The sequence below is a fragment of the Podarcis tiliguerta genome (genome assembly GCF_965153285.1).
Source record: "Podarcis tiliguerta genome assembly, chromosome: 8".
Taxonomy (NCBI): Eukaryota; Metazoa; Chordata; class Lepidosauria; order Squamata; family Lacertidae; genus Podarcis; species Podarcis tiliguerta.
The window spans coordinates 36,754,695-36,774,489 of record NC_139541.1 but is presented as its reverse complement, the minus strand read 5'-3'; the positions used below and the strand labels follow the sequence as shown (position 1 = coordinate 36,774,489).

The 19,795-nt window shown below is 45.6% G+C and overlaps 1 protein-coding gene across 1 annotated transcript in view; it reads right to left on the bottom strand.

Moving 5' to 3' along the window:
• Positions 1-17,214, bottom strand: part of CRISPLD2 (cysteine rich secretory protein LCCL domain containing 2) — a 45,469-nt gene extending 28,255 nt beyond the window's left edge. The window contains exons 1-2 of the mRNA XM_083454634.1: positions 16,599-17,214; positions 3,543-3,864 (exon numbers count right to left, since the gene is read on the bottom strand). Coding sequence (XP_083310760.1) covers positions 3,543-3,791 — 249 coding nt within the window. The 5' untranslated portion in view covers positions 3,792-3,864; positions 16,599-17,214. The remainder of the gene's footprint in view (positions 1-3,542; positions 3,865-16,598) is intronic.
• Positions 17,215-19,795: the final 2,581 nt, after the last annotated feature.

Genomic DNA, 19,795 nt, shown 5'->3' with positions numbered 1-19,795 from the left:
GGGGGCGGGGAACACATGAGACAAGCACACCGAGCGAAAGCAAAACATAAAGCTGTAACCATGCTGGATGAGTAAATAGACATTAGCCTGAAGAGTCTTCTGCTGCTGCTGCTGCAATGCTGAGCTGCAAGGAACCCAAAAGCCAAGGAAAATACGTCTCAGCTGCGTGTTTACTTTCAGAGAAGCAGCAGAGCCATTTCTGCCCTCATAAGCATTGGAACCGCCTGCTGTCTGCCCAGCCGTAACTGAAGCTGTGATTCTAAATAGATTTGCAGCTGGAGACTGCACACGACGGGGACACCATGTCTTTTGTGCACCTGGCCACCAAATTACGGAGAGCAAGAGATCACACCCAATTTAACATCCTGAGGATCTTAGCTTTCATTGCAAAGATTATCATTGTGTGTGTGTGTGTGCAAGACTCTAGCAGAGCCATGCCAAGCGACTGAAAGGTAATCCAGGGATGGGTAACATGTGGCCCTCCAGATGTTTTTGGACCATGTTTCCCATCAGGTTCCATGAAACACTTGAATTGCTTTTGCCGCAATAAATCGTGCCCACTCGCCCATCAGCTGACACTGGCTGATGTGTAGGAAGACAGTGTATTTATTAATCCTGTATCAGCCACAGCACCTGCTTCCAGCAGGGAACAGGATCCTGCAGCCCAGACGGCAGGATTTAATCTCAGAAGTTAAAGCCCTTTGCTTTAAGTGGGGAGATGGGTGAAGTGCGGAGACTGCCTTGAAGCGCTTGGCTGCAGAGATCTAGAGCTTAAAAGGGAACAGATGAAAGTCTCTTTCCCTCTCCTTTTCAGATTGAAGCACAAGGAGTTTTGACAAGTGGGCAACCCCACTCATCTCTCAAATTTAGCCCACAAAGCAGATCTTTTGGAGGATCTGAGCCTTCATGGAGCAAAAGAAATCTTTCCCACTCCTGCACACCAGCCTTCTTTGTTGTAGTATCACAGAATTTGGCTTCCTAATTAGGGTAGTCCTTTATACATCAACACCACCCCCAAAGAGAGAAAACCCATTACAGTAGAATGAAGAAGGTGCCAAACTGCATAATATTGGCATACGCTAATTTATACATTTAGATGCAAAAGAAATAAATCCCTCAATTCCTATTTTATTTTTCATTTTTTATATGCTTTTATGTTGCTGTTTTGCTGGTTTTAGGTTGTACTTTTGTTTTAATGATATTGTTTCTTTGTTTCACATTGTATGCCGCTTATTATAAAAAGATTAAGTGGCTTATAAGTGCTTTAAAATTAACTAAAAGAATTAGTTATTTAAATACATACAGGAGACTTTGCAACATAGCAAGGAAGACTGTGGCCAGTGTGCCTGCTCTTGTTGACTGTTGCCAAGGTGCTGCAAATTATTGGTGGGCAACATCAAGACCCACCTGCTCTCCCCTCTTAAGTGTTGTTTACCTTAAACCACCTTACATCACCAAACCTTTATTAGGCATTACAAATATAGGCCATCATAAAACATCCATATATAAAATCTTAAAATATATACCTTAAACCAGGCATGGAGCAGACAGGACAATCAAACAGAGGAGTCTCCTCCTGCCAACAGAGGACACCTTCAAAGAGAGAACTGCTCTCTATAAGGTAGGGCACATGGACGCTTATTCACATTCTGACTCATTAGTCTGTGGAAAACTGGACTTATGTCAAACGCATTCCAAAGTCTTAGGGTTTCCACATAAATGTGTTAAGGGGTGTGTGTGTGTGTGTGTGTCTGTCTGTCTGTGTGTAATAGAATTTCTTGGAAAGGATTTATACATTCCTCTTTCACTGACAAAACCTGGATGACAAATAGTAAAAGACTTGGAAAGCTGCTGGGCTAAAAATATTTGTTTTCCTGTTTTCACCACATCTAATTTTTAAGGTGCTATTTTTGAAGAAAACAACAGTGCTTCCTTTTCTCCCCAGAAGGTGAGAAACTCACCTCTGGTTCTTATGAGGGAAACATGAGAAATGGTCTTGTGCCACCTAAATTGCCTCTGGGAGGGAGAGGAGGGTGAGTGAGGAGCAATGCACCTTGGGTGTATATAGCCTTAGATGTGTATCAAAGGGCTTTGGCTCAGTGGTAGAGCACCTGTTTTGCATGTGGAAGGTCCCCGATTTGATCCCCAGCGTCTCCAGGCAGGGCTGGGAAAGACTCCAGCATGAAACCCTAGTCAGCGTCTGCCAGTCAGTACAGATGATACTGAACTTGATGGGCCAATGGTCTGGGCCCTATAAAGCAGCTTTCTATGTTCTATGCATCATCACTTTCAATAGCGGACATTCAAACAAGCCGGCTGAGACACATGGCATTCTTCCAGAATATGTCATTTCTGAATCAGGGACGCCCATCTTGATGGGCCCAAGGCCACCCAGTGGACTTCATGGTTGAGCAGGAATTTGGACCCAGGCCTCCTTATCTGAAGTCCAGCACTCTGGCTGCTACTACACACTGGCCCTCTGTGTTATTCAGGGACCCTCTAGGGAGGGAACTGGGCTCAACAGGTCCATATTCACAGCCCGTCTAGCTTTACTTTCTCATCCAGAATTCATTGGGAGGCATTTAGCACCAAGTGTAGACCCACCCTCCTCATCAGCATAGCTCCACCCTGAGTTTCACAGCTTGGCCAGGCGAGGCCATGACAGAGCCCTGGCAAAAGAGCCTTCTTTTTTTTCTAGGAAGAGAGGTTGAGTGAATAACCAAACTATGCAGAGGGTAGCCCTGGGTTGACCTGACCTACTAACAGTTCCTTTCCAGCTGCAATGACTCAAGAAGCTGCAATCTGAGCTGAATTTGCTTCAGGAAACCACTTAAAGGAGAAACTCCTTGTTACGGGAATTTGTTAACAGGCATATGGCCTAGATGAGACCAAAAATAGGTTAGTCTCCAGGGCCAGGCTAAAGAATGGAGATACAGTCAATACAGGGATGGCACCCAAAATGTGATGCTTCCCTCCCATCCTAAGTCAAGGTGTCCGTTATGAAGCTGGGCCACAGCTTGAGGGCCACACTTCCTTCTGAGCAACCTTCTGGGAACCACATGCTATAGATGGCCAGGACCAGAGACAAAAGTGGACAGAGCAACACATAAAAATGTTACTTCTCTTCAGTGGGCCAGTTTCTCCACATTCACATGTCACACTCTTATCTTCCATGCTTTTTCCTTTCTTTTTTTAAGAACACAGGAAAAGTCTGCATTTAACATATACAAATTTTGCATGCACTTTCTTGCCCAAAATACCCACTTTTCAGTGCTTTCCAATGCATCACCTGTGACATATGTAAAATACATATTTGGGGGGTGGGGGTTTGTAGTTTTTGAGCATCACACCAGCTTTGCAAAATCTGGTGAAGGGCATATTTCAGCTGCACCTGTCCCCTGCAAAAGGTGGTCCAAACAAATTCCTCCCTAACCCTATGTTACATATTGGAAATGTTTTTTCTGGGTCTGGCACACAAAGGAGCAGGAGTGGAAGGGAAATTCTGAGGCAGAGCTAAGCCTCACTTATCATTTTGAACTCACCATGTATTCCATGTTGGATGCTGAAGGGTAGACTTGACCTCTCAGTTTATTGTGAAGCATTAGAATCTCTTCTTTGTCCGATCGAGAAATGGCTCTCTTGGTCCTTGAGTGGGGCTCCTCCTCCTGGTATTTACTGAGGATGCTTTCCAGCTCGGTAGCATTGGGCAAGAAAAAGCAATGGATTCCATGGACTAGGAAGAGTAGCCCAAATGGTACGACAGTCCAAGTCGGAGTGGGGCTTCTGGCCATGTTCTGCTCAGTGGATTTGGGATGAGAGAAGAAACACTCCTCAAAGGGATGTCTTCTGGTCTGTGCAACAGATCTAGAAAATGAAGAGGGGAAATGAAGAAAGTTTAGTTATTCTCAGCCTAACACTGGGCAAGCTCTTGGGCTTCTAGGCTTCTCTGTCTGGCCTTCATGACACTACCCAAGCCACACCCTCTTCCTAGCCACACCCCTCACCATCCCCATTTCACACACCCTTTTATGTTTCTGGCTGGCTGAAACATGCCCTTGAACTTTGATGTTTCTTGCTCGCTTGAATGGAGGGTGTGAGAGTGTGAAGAATTTAGGACTACTGTCCTGGAGAAAAGGTAAAATTCACATCCACTGCTCTGTCCACTTTTGGCTCTGACCCTGCCCACCATTGGCATGTCTCCCTCAGAAGAGAATGTGGCTTGAAAAAGTTTCCTTAACCTAATGAATAATTAGTTGTAATGAAGGGAAAATGTAACAGATAAAAGTATGTTATATAATGCAGCAGGAAAGGGTGGGGATGGAAACATAAAGGAGGAAGGGTGGGAAATCAAGTTATAAAAATTATTTTAAATTTGTGTTAAATTGTTAACATCTTTGAAACTCAATAAAAAATAATTGGAAAAGAAGAAAAGAAAAAGTTTCTCTACCCCAATTTATAAAATGGGGTCCTTCAAGCTGTCATGTTTTTCTCCATTAAATGAAACGGAAAGCTTACATTTTTCCAATTATTGTTATTATTATTATTGCGATAAGATTTAGCTGCCCATTCTGACATTAGCTGCATGGAATGGGGGCCTCAGCAGAGCAGGTCATTTATGTTTTGGGGTGGGGTAATGGCAGAATTCTCATTCGACATGAGAGCAATCCATTACTTGGTTCATTCCCACATCAGTGCCTCTCCTCTCAGACAGGGCTGACCCAAGACATTTTGATGTCTGAGGTGAAGGAGTAGATGGCACCTTCCCATGACATATTCAGGAGCCAACTGTGCTAGCAACGGGCTCTAACTTCCAGACTGATGACAGCATCCTTTACTGTAATTGAGGGCAGCAAGCTAGTTTAGGTGAAAGGCAGGCTGCATGGTACACAAACTCTGTCCTCTGAGATTTTACTACCCCTTGCACCAAGCATCTGCTACCAGAGGTGGATGCTTCACTCTGCCTAACCAGATGTTCTCAACCTGTGGGTCCCCAGATGTGGTTGGATTACAACTCCCATCATCCCTGAGCTCTGGCCTTGCTAGCTAGGGGTGATGGGAGTTGTAGTTCAACAACATCTGGGGTTGAGAAAGGCTGTCCTAGACATTGGTAGTATTGTCTACACTGACTGGCAGTGAGTCTTAGGGTTTCAGATAGGGATCACTCCCAGTCCTACCTGGAGATGCCAGGGATTGAACCTGGAACCTTCTGCCTGTAAAGTAGATGCCCTTACAATCTATACCCTGTATAATCTCTTCAATAGCCCCAATCCCTGTTGATTTCCACACCAGCCCAGACAGGAGAAGTGGTCCTGCCAAATATTATCATGGAAGAAGAATCCCATCTTAAATGGAAAAGGACAGCAGACATTCCCAAAGAGCCAGGCTGAAGAGGTCAGCCATGAGCTATGAGCTGTTTCTGCCTGGCAGAAAAACAGACGCAGGACCCTCTGCCAGCTCCCAAAATCTGTCACCAGCAATATCAGAGCAAATGAAAGATCCATTTTGCAAAGGAAGCATCAGGATTTTCTCCTATTTACTCTATTACTTATATGTCACTTTGCTGGGGAAAGACATGTACAAGGGTGCTGGACTGGCTCTAGAATGGTATCAGTGAGGTCTGGGAATGGAGTTGGGCAAAAAAGATATTTAGCTGCAACAATGTAAGATGAGCCCTGATGGATCTGAGATGTTGAACATTTAAACAGTGACTTAGAGAGCACATAAGCATCTGCCTTAGTTTTGAACCTGGAACAGTCTGCATGCAAATCAACTTCTCTACCACTGAGCTGCAGCCAACACTGCATACAAAGACCTTGTGACATTCCTTCTTCAAGGCAGCTGGAATGGAAAGAGCTGGCCATTGGAAAGCAAGCCTACACTAAGGGCTCATCCAGACTTCCTTTTGCACCATGTTTCTTGGCAGTAGTCCGGGCTTTAATGCTCCATGTCTGAGAGGTTTTTGTCCCAGTGAGTTCCCCAGAAAACCTGTGTTTTACTGCTGAATCAAAGCAACCAGGTTTTCTGTGGATTGCCATTTGCTCCGATTCAGTGATACAATGTGGGTTTCCCCAGGGAAAGTGCCAAGACACAAAAGGATGCCTGGATGTGCCCTAAATCAGTGATAACACTGATGGAGAATGGCTTTGATGCAACACGTACGCACAATCAGATTCCCTCACAGTGAGATGCTACCCATACATTTCACACATGAACAAACACTTTTCAGCTAGACTTTCTACCCAAAGCCATAATGCCATCATGCAGAGATGTACTTTCCCTGCTAAAATTTCCAACATTCCAGGCTCCTGATAAAATATTTTCATCGCCACGCCTGATGTTTAAGCACGCATGTTTATTCGGCTATGCTTTGATTACATGGTTCTTTTTGTTTGTTTATGCACTATGTTCTTATAACACACTATATGATATATTGTGAAATATATCATCATATACATAGATCATATAATCATATATGTACATATAATCATATATAATAACTGAAGTTGGGACGAATCGAACTGTCAATTTCAGTTTCTCTTTGTTTCTCACTCTTCCGGCCTTAAATTCAGTTCACATTCCCACAGCAATCTGCATATTTAAAAATCAACAACCTGGGGGCTGCCACTCCTGCTTGCTCTGCCTGCCAACCCCAAAAACCTGTTTGCCCTCCCTTTGCACCTGACCAACCCTCCCTTTACACCTCACTTACCCCCTCACCTCTCCCCCCACAGCTCACCCCAAACCCCACCCCCATTTAAAGAAGATGGGAGGCACTCCAGACAGTTACTTGCTAAACCACTGTATCAAGCACCTCCTTCCCTTCATTAAACTTGTTTCACAGAGTGGGGGGAGCAGTTCCCAGCCTCTCCACGACCACATGAACTGCAGAGTGTGACTTTTGTGTATATAAGGAGAAAAACCGTCATGGAAATTTGTCAGCATCGTAGTGTGATTCTCTCCCCCCCCCCCATATGTTTGTATGCATTTTCCCCAAAAGGGAAGCATTTTTGCCTCAGATTTTCACAAACCTATGCATTTTATGCACATTTCCCCCAAATATATGCATTTTCGTACACATTGTCTGGTGGGAGAACCATGTGGCAAAACTCACAGAAGTGCAACATTCCAAGTATAGTGTTTGTCATAAAAACATTAAACATTAAAATCCAAGCATCTGGAGGCTGACACTTCTGTATAGTTGAGGGAAACTTTAGCAAGAAACATTTCTTTTTAGGCAATTCTAGCTGAAGAAAGAGAGAGAGGGAGGGAGGGAGGGAGAGGGAGATTGAGATTTTCTTCCCCTGAAGAGGAAATCTCTTTGAAACAAGCTCCCTTTAGAGGGGCCCCTGCCTTCTAAGCTCTGTGCATCTAAAGCATCTTCCCCACCATTCATTCTCTCCCCATCCAACAGTCACTGATAAACCTAAGGCAGCCACCCCCTCTCCTTTCTCAAACTATGTGCCCGTTAGCTTCCTGGCCGATGAGTTCACTTTTTTCAGGGCAAATATTGCCTTAACCTCATTCTCTTTCCAGCATTATTTGGCCCTGTCCTCGTCGCCCAACTGACACACACACCCTCCTGCAAAACCCCACTCAAGCAAGAGGCTGGCTTGGTGTGGCTAACCTCAAGCTGTTACTTTTGTAGACAGTCTGACCCACTTCAGGGGAACAATTCCTACTTTCAGAGGCTTCTCTGAGGGGGTTATAAATAGATGCTCTTCTGTAAAGCGTCCACAATGTGGCCTTTTAGCCTGGCCCATTGCTCAAGGCGGACAGCTTTTTAGGTAGGGAAGCAGATGGTTACCATAAGCCGCGTCCATTCCCCCCCCCCCCGCCCCATCAGACCTCGCAGGCCGTCTTGACTCTCTTTCCCAAACAGGGCCAGGCCTTTGCTCGCTTGCTCTCTCTGCAGTAAAGTTACAGAGGGAGCAATGTGCCAATCTGATGTAATGTTTGTTGGCGCTCCCTCTCTCTCTCTCTCACACACACACACACACACAAGAGGCATCAAACTAGCTGCTTTATGTAGGCACACTGAGGGTGGAGAGCCTGCAGGATCAGACACCTCAGCCAATTTTCTTTAAATCCTTCCAGCAGCTAGACCTTACCATGTTAACAGACAGGGTATTGTCCTTGCAATCATCCACACCATACATTTGAAGCACATTTAAAACCACTTTGAACAGTCATGGCTTCCCCCACCCATCAAAAAATTATATGTTTATTAAGGGTGCTGAGAGCTGTTAGGAGACTCCTATTCCCATCCCAGAGCTGCAATTCCCAGAGGGAATTAACAATCAATCTTTCTTCACAGGGAACTCTGGGAACTGCAGCTCTGGGAAGAGAGCTCTGAACAGCAAACTACAGTTCCCATAATTATTTGGGGGAAGTCATGACTGTTTAAAGTGGATCCATATTTGTATAAATATGTGATGTGAATGTGACCGCTGTCTCTTTGTTCCCAGAGGTATTATTCGTCTCTGAATGGAAATACCAGATAATAATGGATCATACAAGCAACACCTGCCTCAATGGAGGCCACCAATTTAGTTTCCCACAATGTTCTGGAGCAGCACTAATTTAAAAGGGAATTGTGGGGATTTAAAGGGCAGCAGCCCAGCATGCATCTGTGTACCTGTTAGAACCAGATAAGCCTGGCGGAGGCCCAACAATATAGGAGAGTGACCGCCCAAAACCATTTTCCTAAGCACAGCTTCAAAGCTTGAGCTTGCTCCAAGTTACGTGGTTCACCCTTTCAGGAGAGTGTGAACCCATTTAGAACAGGTAGGGAGCAACCTCCCAGTTTACATAAACCATGCATCTAGTGTGGGGAATACCTCTGTGGTAGAGCAACTATAGTTTGCATGCAGTTAGGACTGGGAATGTTCCCCATTTGAAACCCTGGATAGCTGCCGTCAGTCAGTGCACACAACGGTGTCAGCTTCCTGTGTTCCTTTACACCCACCAAAAATCCTTTCCTGCCATCTATCAGATTTAGGGACCCACTGCAGTTAATTTTGGGGGACAGGTGTCAAAGTCCAGTGGCCGAGCACACCTTTTGCATTATTGAGATTGCAGGAGATGCCTTATCTGGTCAGACTATTTGCCCATTGTCTTCTCTGCCAGCAGCTCTCCAGGGTCTTAGAAATAATTCTACTCTATCACCTGGCTAAATTATCCCCTTCAAATTGTAGATTCCAGGGGTTGAAGCTGTGGCTTTCTGCATTCAAAGCTGGTGCTCTGCTATTGAGCTTTGTCCCCCCCCCCCAATAAAGGTATCCAGTTCACTTATAACAAAAGCAGCAAACTGGCAGCCCTGCAGATGTTCATGGTCTCCAACAACATCTGGAGGGCTGTAGGTCCCTACGTTAAGAACTCTCAGCAGAGCTTCTGGGAACCATCTCACTGTCTAAGACCTAGGATAGCTGTTTTAGAGCAAGCAGCTCTCCACGTGATGACAACCACCACGTGGACCAATTTAAAGCAGCCTCCAGATGGCAACCATCATGTGTCAGAACCAGCTCTCAGAGGGATTATGAAAAGAATACACTGAGACAATCCTCTCTCCGGTTGAGAGTGCTGAGTGACTTGCAGTGTCCTGCGTGAGTAATTTACAAGATGCAGAAAGTGCTTCTCTAAAAGGAGGAGCTGGTTCAAGACTGATAAAAATCTGTGGAAGAAGAGAGGTAAACACTGGCCAAAGAGACTGGCCAAAACGTCCACAAGTTCTCTTTCCCCTCTCAAGTCATCCAGTATCCTGTCACTGACAGTGGCCAGAACCAGGAATTTCAGCAATGACATGATTTAAAATGAAATAATGAAATTACGCGCCAAGCAAGCATTGACTCGTCGGCCAGTCTCACATTCCTTGACATTCTCCAGAATCCAAAGGCTCAGAGGATCAACCCAAGGTTGTGGAATGGAATCTGGTTTAAGAAGAAAGATCCCAAGCTTCCTCTGCTGAGCCTAGATCAGGCATAGGCAAACTCGGCCCTCCAGATGTTTTGGGACTACAACTCCCATCATCCCTAGCTAACAGGACCAGTGGTCAGGGATGGTGGGAGTTGTAGTCCCAAAACATCTGGAGGGCCGAGTTTGCCTATGCCTGGCCTAGATCCTGCTTCTGAGCAATTCTCCCTAATCTAGCTCTAACTTCAGCCTCCTGACCAGCTTTTAACTCCCCAAAAGCACAGAAGCATGAACAAAATCATTATCGCTCTGCTCCAGCTCTGCTGTATGGAATCCCTATTGTTGAGAAGCAGTATTGGTCTGAACACCTGTTGCCAAAAACAGCAACAGCAAGAGATGGCTATTGCATTCATGCCCTGCTAGGGGGTTTCCCAAAGACATCTAATTGGCCAAAGTGAAAAGCAAGATGCTGGACTGGATAGGCCAGCAGGGCACCTTTTATATTGCTTGCTGGATCAGACCACAACCTTCTCTCGAGTCCAGCACTCCGCCTTCAGAAAGGAATAGGGAGACTTGAGTCTGAATCCCTCTCACTCCATGACCTGTGCTGGTCCCTATCTCTTAGGCTAACCTTCCTCACCAGGTTATTGCAGAGATTTTTTTTATTTTATTTTTTAAAGAGTGGAGTAGGCACACCCTTAAATGTTGTTTGGCCTTCCTTTTGCAGCAGACTTCAATGTGACAGTCCTGAACTTAATTGAAACTGCAGTTCTGAATTTTGTACCCCTTTGAATTTTGCAATGCAGGTTGCACATTTTTTATAAAAATGCATGTTTTATAGTTCGAATGCATTTCAAGCAAGTGTTTTATGGGGAAACTGCACTGGAAAACATTGGAAAATGTGCATTTGAAGGAAATGTGTACAAATAGTGTGTCCAAATTAAATGCAATCTTTTCATGCATTCTTTCAAAGAAATCTGCACAAAACCGGATTAAAGAGATCAAGGTAGAAGAAGAAACGAAATGGGGTGAGCTTAGACTGACCCTTCCATCCCTGCTTGGTGGACCCTATGAATGCTGCCCAGAGCAACCTGGAGGAAGAGCGTCATAAACCTAGCCAATGCTATCCAGCACTGCATGGGCGACACTCCTCTTGCCCAGTGGGATTTCCTGTCCCCCTTCTCTTCATGCACACAAACCCACACCCCAAAAAATCTGCTTCAAAAGGTTCTCCAACCATCTGGAGAAAATTTTGAGGGTGTATGGTGGTGGGACTGTGGGGGAGAATTTAGATGGGGGGGGAATCCCATCGCGCCAGTGGAAGTCTGCCATGCAAGCTGAAAGGCAACACTGGATGCAGCCCCATATAAATACGTTCAGAGAGAAAAGTCCTGCTGTGTCACACACAATCCAGATGTGGGGACAGGCAAACACTTTAATTGCTCTCCCCTCCTTATCCCATCCTGACCTCGAAGGGAACTGTCTGCTCTTTATGCAGCTTAAGCTAACAGCACTGTCTAGCATTGGCCTCCAGCTGGGAGCTTGGCCGCTGCTCTTCTGTCTTGTGATAAAGGGGAGCAGAAGCAGAGTTCTCTCCCAGCTTATGATTTTCAAGGTGCCCCTGTGCAGGGAAGCAGAGGAATGACCCGCTATTCACTTTGGAAGACTCGAGATCATTAAGCCACAGCAGGATCCCCTGTCTCTCTCTCTCAATCAATCAATTATGTAGCACAATGGCTAAGCTGCTCATCCCCCATCCCTGAATCTAAACCATGCCTTTCACTGCAGCATTGGGTCAGGTGCCTGGTGGGTCAGGAAGAGGTTCCCCATTCCTTGCGCTAAAGTGGGGAGGGGGGTTAAGGGAGAAGCCTGACAGACCAGACTTCTCATCAGGTGGTGGGTCCATGAACACCACATTCCTCCAAGATTTGCTGTGCTTCATTCCCAAGGGATGCCCAACAGCTTGGATGCCTTTAAAGGAGGATCAGGCCAATTCATGGAGGATAATGCTTGGTTCTGCCGACACTATTGGAGGCAGTATGGCTCTGAATGCCAGTCACCAGGAATAACATGCAGGGAGAAGACTGATGCCACTCGTGACCTGCCTGTGATATTCCCAGTTGGATGTTATGAGAACAGGATGCTGGACTAGATGGGCTACCATGACAGCAAGGCTCTTCTTACATTTCTAAGGAGTCTGCATTGGTCTGTCTAGCTCAGTAATGTCCTCACTGACTGGCAATGGTGCAACCTGTATTTGCCAGTATGTGGTTGAATCCCACCTAAGAATAGTGACAGCCTGGCAGCATCAGTGGGGTCGTGGTCCAGGGTTTCTGCAGCAGGGTCCCTGTCTCCAGCGTCCAGTCAGCATGAAATGGGAGCCTTTTGAGCCAAAGCTAAGTATTTAGGAACACTGAGAACAGAAGGTGCTTCCATTTCAAAAGAATGGTGTGCCGCTTCTGATCCAAACAAGGGAATTTCATGGAAAACGTGTAACTCCAAGAGAAGATGCTGGATTGCTCCAAGTCATTTGCCCATGTATGTGTACAGAAAATAATAGCTGAACGGCAACACATGGAGGTTCTGCACTGATTGTTGCAAAGCACCCCTAATTATTAATATTGTATAATGATAATATTGTTGTAGAATCTTAGAAAGCTGCATAATCTTGGAAGGGTGTGAGGGGACTTGACGGTGGCTGTCATGAAGGTATCTACCTGTGCTTCTGAATTGGCCACTGCACTCCTGGGAACCACGCTTAAATCAGAAACAAAAGCAGAGCAGGAGCAGCGTTCGTTCGCTGTTGTTGCTGGCAGGAGACAATGGAGTGCAAGAAAGCAAAAGTAGCAGAGTCAGCAAAGAAGGATGGCCCCAAAGGCTAAATACAAAGGTTCTTCCCCTGGGATAAAAGAAGAGCAACATACATACAAACCAGCTGAGATAGCAAGCAGGGGATCACCAGAAGGCTCTTAATAATTGGGTAGGGTATGCCTGGAAGAGGCCCTTTCTCTGGTATACCTGGGCTCCCAATTATTTAGGGCTTTCTATACCACCACCGACCCCTCAAATCAAACTCTCGTGGGCTCACAGCATTTGAGATGCGTTCCAAAAAGAAAATTGCCCAAACAAAACTGTGTTTGTGTTGGAAGTTTTTGGTATGTGCCTGAAGTTCTTTTGAAAGGATCTTGCTGCCATCTAGGCAGCTGAATAAACTTTGCTTTTGTTTTAAGCAAGAGGGTGGGAGTGGGGAGGAGGAAGGAGGAAACTGTAGGAGCATGGCCTCCTTTTCAATCCGTGGGGCTTAGGCTACGGATGCCGCGTCAACATCTGGGATGGATCAGAAAGCCATGAGTCGGCAGAAAAAATGCCTCCTGGTGCAGACCCAGGAGAAGCCTCATGTGGAAAAAGAATCTGGAGGGATGGAACAAAAGGGAAACCTTTGCTATGATCAGCTGAAGCGATATTTGATCTGGGAACAAAAGCAGAGTCACCCCACACCCCTGGCTTGAGGCAGGATTGGCCAATAAAAGAAGCCCCTGTTCTGCCGCACTTCTTGCACAGAGACCCATCAGCTCCGATTCCCAAGAGCAAACTGCCTTCTTAGAAAATAAGGCATGGTGGATCCGTGCATGAGCACAGCATTCAACAGGTGAAACTATCAGATGGATGCTTGGCCAAGTGCTAAGCTCAGAGCATCGCTTTGGGGTTTTGCAAAGAGATTTCCTGAGGACTGGGATTTGGAGAAAGGACTATAGCTCAGTGGTAGAGCACTTGCTTTGCATGCAGAAGGTCCCAGGTTTAATCATCAATGGCATCTCCAGGTAGGGTCAGGAGAGACTCCAGTCTGAAACCTGGGAGAGCCACTGCCAGTCAGTGTAGATACTGCCAGTCAGTGTAATACTGAGCTAGGTGGACCAGTCACCTAACTTGGTATAAGGCAGCTTCTTGTGTCCCTGTGTCTGTATTTTATTGGGGAGGGAATGTAGATGTTTTGCCTGCTCTTTGAGGAGGGGTTTCTGTGCATTGTCAGTTTGTCTTCTGTGAAATGGGTACATTGACAGATTCTGAAATGTGCCCCCAATCTCCCTCCAGAAAGGTTGGGGACCCCTGTCTCCATATTACAGATCTGTTTAAAAACTTGATAGGTATTTGAACTGTGCAGCTCAGTAAACAGATAATGGTTAATTCTCAACTGGGAGATGGGGTTAATCCTTCCAGCAGCCACAGCAGCCCATGCTGAACTCACATTCTCAACACACAGATTTGTCCCATGTTGAAATCAACCCATAGGATAGGCCATAGAAGCCTATTCATTCTACCCTGGCTGAAATAGTCAACCCTTCTGATTCTTAAGAGTACATAGCAACCCACTGAAGAGCTGACTAGTTAAGGATATTGTTTTTTCCTTTTTGCATTTAGCAATTCTTACACCATTAACCAAAACGAACAACATGTTCTCTAGTTGTTCTTCAGCATCAGCTATGTTCCCGCAAAAATATATTTTAACCAACGATAGCTGCAATCCTGTACATGTTGTTCCAGGAGTAAGCAAGCCCCACCAAACAGAGTAGGATTTAGGCTTGTGTAAACATGCATAGCCCTGGATTAGTACAGAGCAGTCCTATGCATGTCTACTCAGAAGCACCGTTTAATGGAACTTACTCTCAGGTAAGTATTTACAGGATAGCAGCCTAAGTCGTGTGAATCTGCTGAAGACTGCCATCTGTGAGGAGTTTCAGAAGGGCTGAATAGATGGAAGCAAGCCTGTTAGGATGTGCCAGCTTTAGAATGAATGGTGCTGCTTTAATATAACTTGTAAGCAGCTTGCTATTTCACACAAGTAGCAGCTTGTTTAAGGCAGACAGTGTTGGACTTTACCCTTCATCAGCACCAGCCCAGAAGATTCATAGCTCAGTGGAAAAGCCTCTGTCTTGCATGCAGAAGGTCTCAGGCTCTTTCCCCCAATGGCATCTCCAGGTAGGGCTGGGAGAGACCTCCTGCCTGAAACCCTGGAGAGCTGCTGCCAGCCAGTGTAGACACTACTGAGTTAGATGGACCAATGATCTGACTCAGTGTAAGATTATGTTGTATGATCCTATCATAAAGGGAGCTGGAGTCCAGCAACATCTGTGCAGCCACAGGTTCCCTCCATTCCTGAAACAACAACTCATCCAATATCTAGACAGTTAAATGCATTATTGCTGAGAACCAGTGTGGTGTATTAGGACCTGGGAGATCTAAGTTCAAATCCTCAGTCATCTAGGAATATTGGTCCAGTCACTGTTTCTCTGCCTAACCTACCTCAGAGGGGTGTTGTGAGGAAGAAATGGGAGAGGGGAAGAACTATGTCGACTATCTTAACTCCTGGGAGGAAAGATGGGGTTTAAATGTCAGAATAAATAAATAAAACTATCCAATATTTTCCAACAATTATTCAAATTACTACATCTTGGGTCTATTGGCACTCAAGTCAGCAGTTTTTAAATGAGCTAATGTGGGAGGAAGAGAAAGTAGGTTGTATGCAATGCTGGCCCTACTCAGAGTAGACCCATTGAAGTTAATGGGCATGACTAATTTTAGGTGCATTGATTGCAGCAAGCCTACAATCAAGCACAATGTAGATTCTTTAGCCATCTTCACTGAAGCATTTACTAGCAGGCAACACATGGAACAAAGGTTATCCATGCATAAGATGAGGAGAGGTGAAGATTGCAGCAGATGCTCTGCTGTGTTCCATAAAACATTGAGCAAAAATGATCTGGTTCAGGAGACAGACATACCAAGGACTCAGCCTTGTGAGGGAGCATGTATATAGCCTAGCAGACACAAGGTTGGCTTTTGGACTGGGTTCAAGTCGTAAGTGGACAGATATGAGCCTGTCAGTCACACTCTTTCAGTTTCATAGAGCTGGCATGGATGGATGTGGATGCATGTGAGTTCCATTTAATAAATAAACTCAGGCACCTTTTCATTAAAAAAATATACACAGCTATAAAACAAAGTGGAAATACAACTTAATTTCAGCTGCATCTAATAATAATAATTGCACTTGTATGCCACTTTCTTTAAAAATAAAGAAATTCTCAAAGGATGTATCTAGAGCCAGTATGGTGCAGTGGTTAGAGCATTTGACTTAGACCTTGGGAGACCAGGGTTCAAATCTCCACTTAGTCATGAAGCTCAACCTCACAGGGTTTGTTGTGGGGAATAAGAGAGGAGTGGAAGAACCATGTATACCACCTTGAGCTCCTTGGAAGAAAATGTGGGACATAAATGCAAATTTTAAAAAAGCAAGTCCTCTTGGGAGTAGACCCATTGAAATTAATGGACCCAAGTTATTGGTGTCCAGTCATTTCAATGGGCCTAGCTCTAACTTAAGTTGGGTGTAATCCAAAGAGCAGGCTGAAAATGCAAGCAAATAAAAGCATTACACACAAAAAGAAGACACAAAAATAAAATCACAGAGCAAAAATGGACAAAACTACACCATCCCTCTGAGAGGAAGCAGATGAGGGGAAGGAGTCGGAATTCACTGGCTATAAATCTCCAGAGCCCCTGAGACTGATCTCTAAGGATCAGGCTTAGAATTCTCACTTAAAATGCTACGCCCTCTGGATTCTCTAGGGGCAAGAACACCGATTGTAAAAAAATAAAAATGCTTTTTGTTAAGGAAGAAAATCGGCACTCACCTTTGCAAAATATGAAGGAGGAGGGGGAAAGAGACCCTCTTTGTTATATTTACTCCTCTGGAACCTGCGGGTGGCGAAGTCTCTTATTTCAAGTATCAGGAGAGGCGGGCAGACGAGAAGCGGGAAGAAGAGTGTGTACTCCTTCTCTCTCCCAGGACCTCAGAGCAACTCTGGCAGAGCAATGTCTGGTCTCCTCCTTTATACCATCCTGTCTTTCCTCCTCCTCCTCCTCCTCCTCCTCCTCCTCCTCCTCCTCCCCCCCCCTCACTTCCCACCCCTTATGACAAGATACGAGTGAATCATTTCTCTTTCCCTGGAAGATGCGCTTCCTTAGCAGCATCTGAGCCTATGCAGGAGAGAAGGGGCTTTGCACTGAAGGGGAAGTTCAACAGATTTGACTGAAACTCCCTCCACCAAAAAACAGAAAACCGCCTCTCCTCTCTTTCCCATCCCCGCAATCTTCCCTAACATGTGACGTTAAAAGGAGAAGGTTAGGGCAGCTGAATAATTGCTGCCAGATTTTTTTCACTGCAATCCTTTCTCCAAAAGTGTTGCACTTGCCCCAACAAACAGCGCCAGGGAGAAGCGTAGACAGGAGCAATCCATTTTGGTAACCAGAGTGAAATGGGCAAGCTGGCTAGACGTCTCCTCCTGCCTGAGAAAGTGGATTGGCGAGATAAGGGGGCGAGGGAGGGACCTTAGACCGGGAGCGAGCGAGCGAGCATCGGACTTGTGGTGTTTACTTTGAGCGTGTTTTACTAGAATCCCCAGATCCATCCATCACGCGGACCCAGGCGCAAAAGCGCTCGGATTCCAGGAATTTGTTTTAAGCAGCAAAACTGGCTGTGGGAGCTCACAGTTCTGAGTTCTCCAGAAATTTTATTTTTATTTTAATCTACTTCTGGCTAGTCCAAACTATCTTCATTCCGGCAGGGAAGAAATTGGGGGACACAAATCCCTGCTGAAACGCATCCTGAGATCTGCCGGTAGACCCCCGATCTGCCTGCCCCGCCTTCACTTTCAGAGGAAGGCACGGACTGACCTCTTTGGCCGGAGTGGCTGCAGCATTGGCCGCGCGCCTCCTCCCTACAAATGCGCATGGCGTTTCTGCAGGCGCTGCTTCCCTCCGGCTCTGAGATGCTGCTATGGCTGCCCTCAGCTCCGAAACGCGGTTTCCCAAGCAGGCTGACTGGCGGCGCTGCTGAGAGTCTCCTTTCCGAAGCTGCGAGAGGTTGACGGGGTGAAGGAGCATAGGAACATGAGACGCTGCCTTATACCAAACTAGACCATTGGTCCAGCTAGCTCAGATGTTAAGTGCACTGGCTGGCAGCAGCTCTCTTTCAGAGGAGACTTTCCCAGCTCTCCCTGCATTGAGATGCTATGGGGGATTGAACCAGGGACCTTCTGCATGCGACAGAGATGCTCTGTCACTGAGCTGTGGCCATTCCCATACCTCTTGCCTTTGCAACCTCACTGGTGTACTTAGCTGAGATGTAATGAGCTATTCCATCTGCAGTCAAGGTCACTTCCAGACAATCTGTTCATTGAGCATTTGCTCCCATTGGCTTAGGACATTTCCAGCCTGTCACTGTTTTTTTAGATGTGATGCAATCAGTTCAGTTTATGCAATTACAGTTGATTGGGAGCTCTTGCACAGAAAACCGCAGGAAGTGAAGTGATGGGGAAATGCATTGCAAAGCATGAATACAAAAACACAAGAAGAGCCTGCTGGATTGGGCCACCTCTGGGAAGCCCACATCAGGACCTGGCCACAACAGCGCTCTGCCCACCTGTGATTCCCAGCAGCTGGTATTCAGAAGGATACTGTCCCTGACAATGGAAACAGAACATAGCCATCATGAAGGCGCTGTGGTCTAAACCACTGAGCCTCTTGGGCTTGCCAATCGGAAGGTCAGAGGTTTGAATCCCCATGGCGGGGTGAGCTTCCATTGCTCGGTCTCAGCTCCTGCCCACCTAGCAGTTCAAAAGCATGCCAAAAGTGCAAGTAGATAAATAGGTACTGCTCCGGTGGGAAGGTAAACAGTGTTTCCGTGCGCTGCTCTGGATTCAGTGTTCCATTGCAACAGAAGCGGCTTAGTCACGCTGGTCACATGACCCAGAAAAACTGTCTGCGGACAAACACCAGTTCCCTTGGCCTGTAAAGCGAGATGAGAACTGCAACCCCAGAGTCGTCTGTGACTGGACTTAACTGTCAGGGGTCCTTTACCTTTACCTTTTATTGCTTTGATGCACTGTTTGTCTAACTTTCTCACAAAGAAATCAGAGTAACTGCTCATTCAATAGCCAAAACACAATACAGAAATTCACAAAGCACTGTGGAATGCCTTCCCTATTGCCCATTGTGAAACACCATCCATCTGTTGTTTCAGGTGTCTTATAAAGATATTTATTTTTCCACAGGATTTCCCTGTTGTGGATGAGATCAGATGCTGTTATTACTGAAATTCTGTTTTCACCTGTTTTTAAAATACTATTTTAAATGCTTTAAATCTCTCCTTTTACAATACAGTGGTACCTTGGGTTACATATGCTTCAGGTTACAGACTCCGGCATCCCAGAAATAGTACCTCAGGTTAAGAACTTTGCTTCAGGATGAGAACAGAAATCGTGCTCTGGCAGTGCGGCAGCAGCGGGAGGCCCCATTAGCTAAAGTGGCGCTTCAGGTTAAGAACAGTTTCAGGTTAAGAACCGACCTCCAGAAAAATTAAGTACTTAACCCGAGGTACCACTGTACTTGATTGCTTTTTAGATGTATGTTTGTCTTCTTCTCAGAGACTTTAAAATAGCAAGCAGTTTAGAAACGCGAAGGGAGGGAGGTTAATTCCATACTCTTGTGCAACAAACATACTCCCACTCCCACCCATATTTTTGTGTGATCAGGAAGGTGTGGAATAATAATTGCTTGATACAGCTTATCAGCTTCCTACAAACAAATCAGAATATGAATGCTCATTAAATAGCAAGTGTAGCCTAAACGTCCTGCAAACTTTGTGCAAACAGATCAGGATGTTTGCTCTATAAATAATCAATGTGGAAGTGATTTGAGTCCTGATTAGGTGGTTGTTGTTGTTTTGCATCAGCCTCTGAATCTCTTGTCCATTTCTTTCAGAGTACCTGGGCACGCTGCAGAATGCAGTGCCAGTGAGACCACAACCCACATTCTTTTCTCCCTCCCA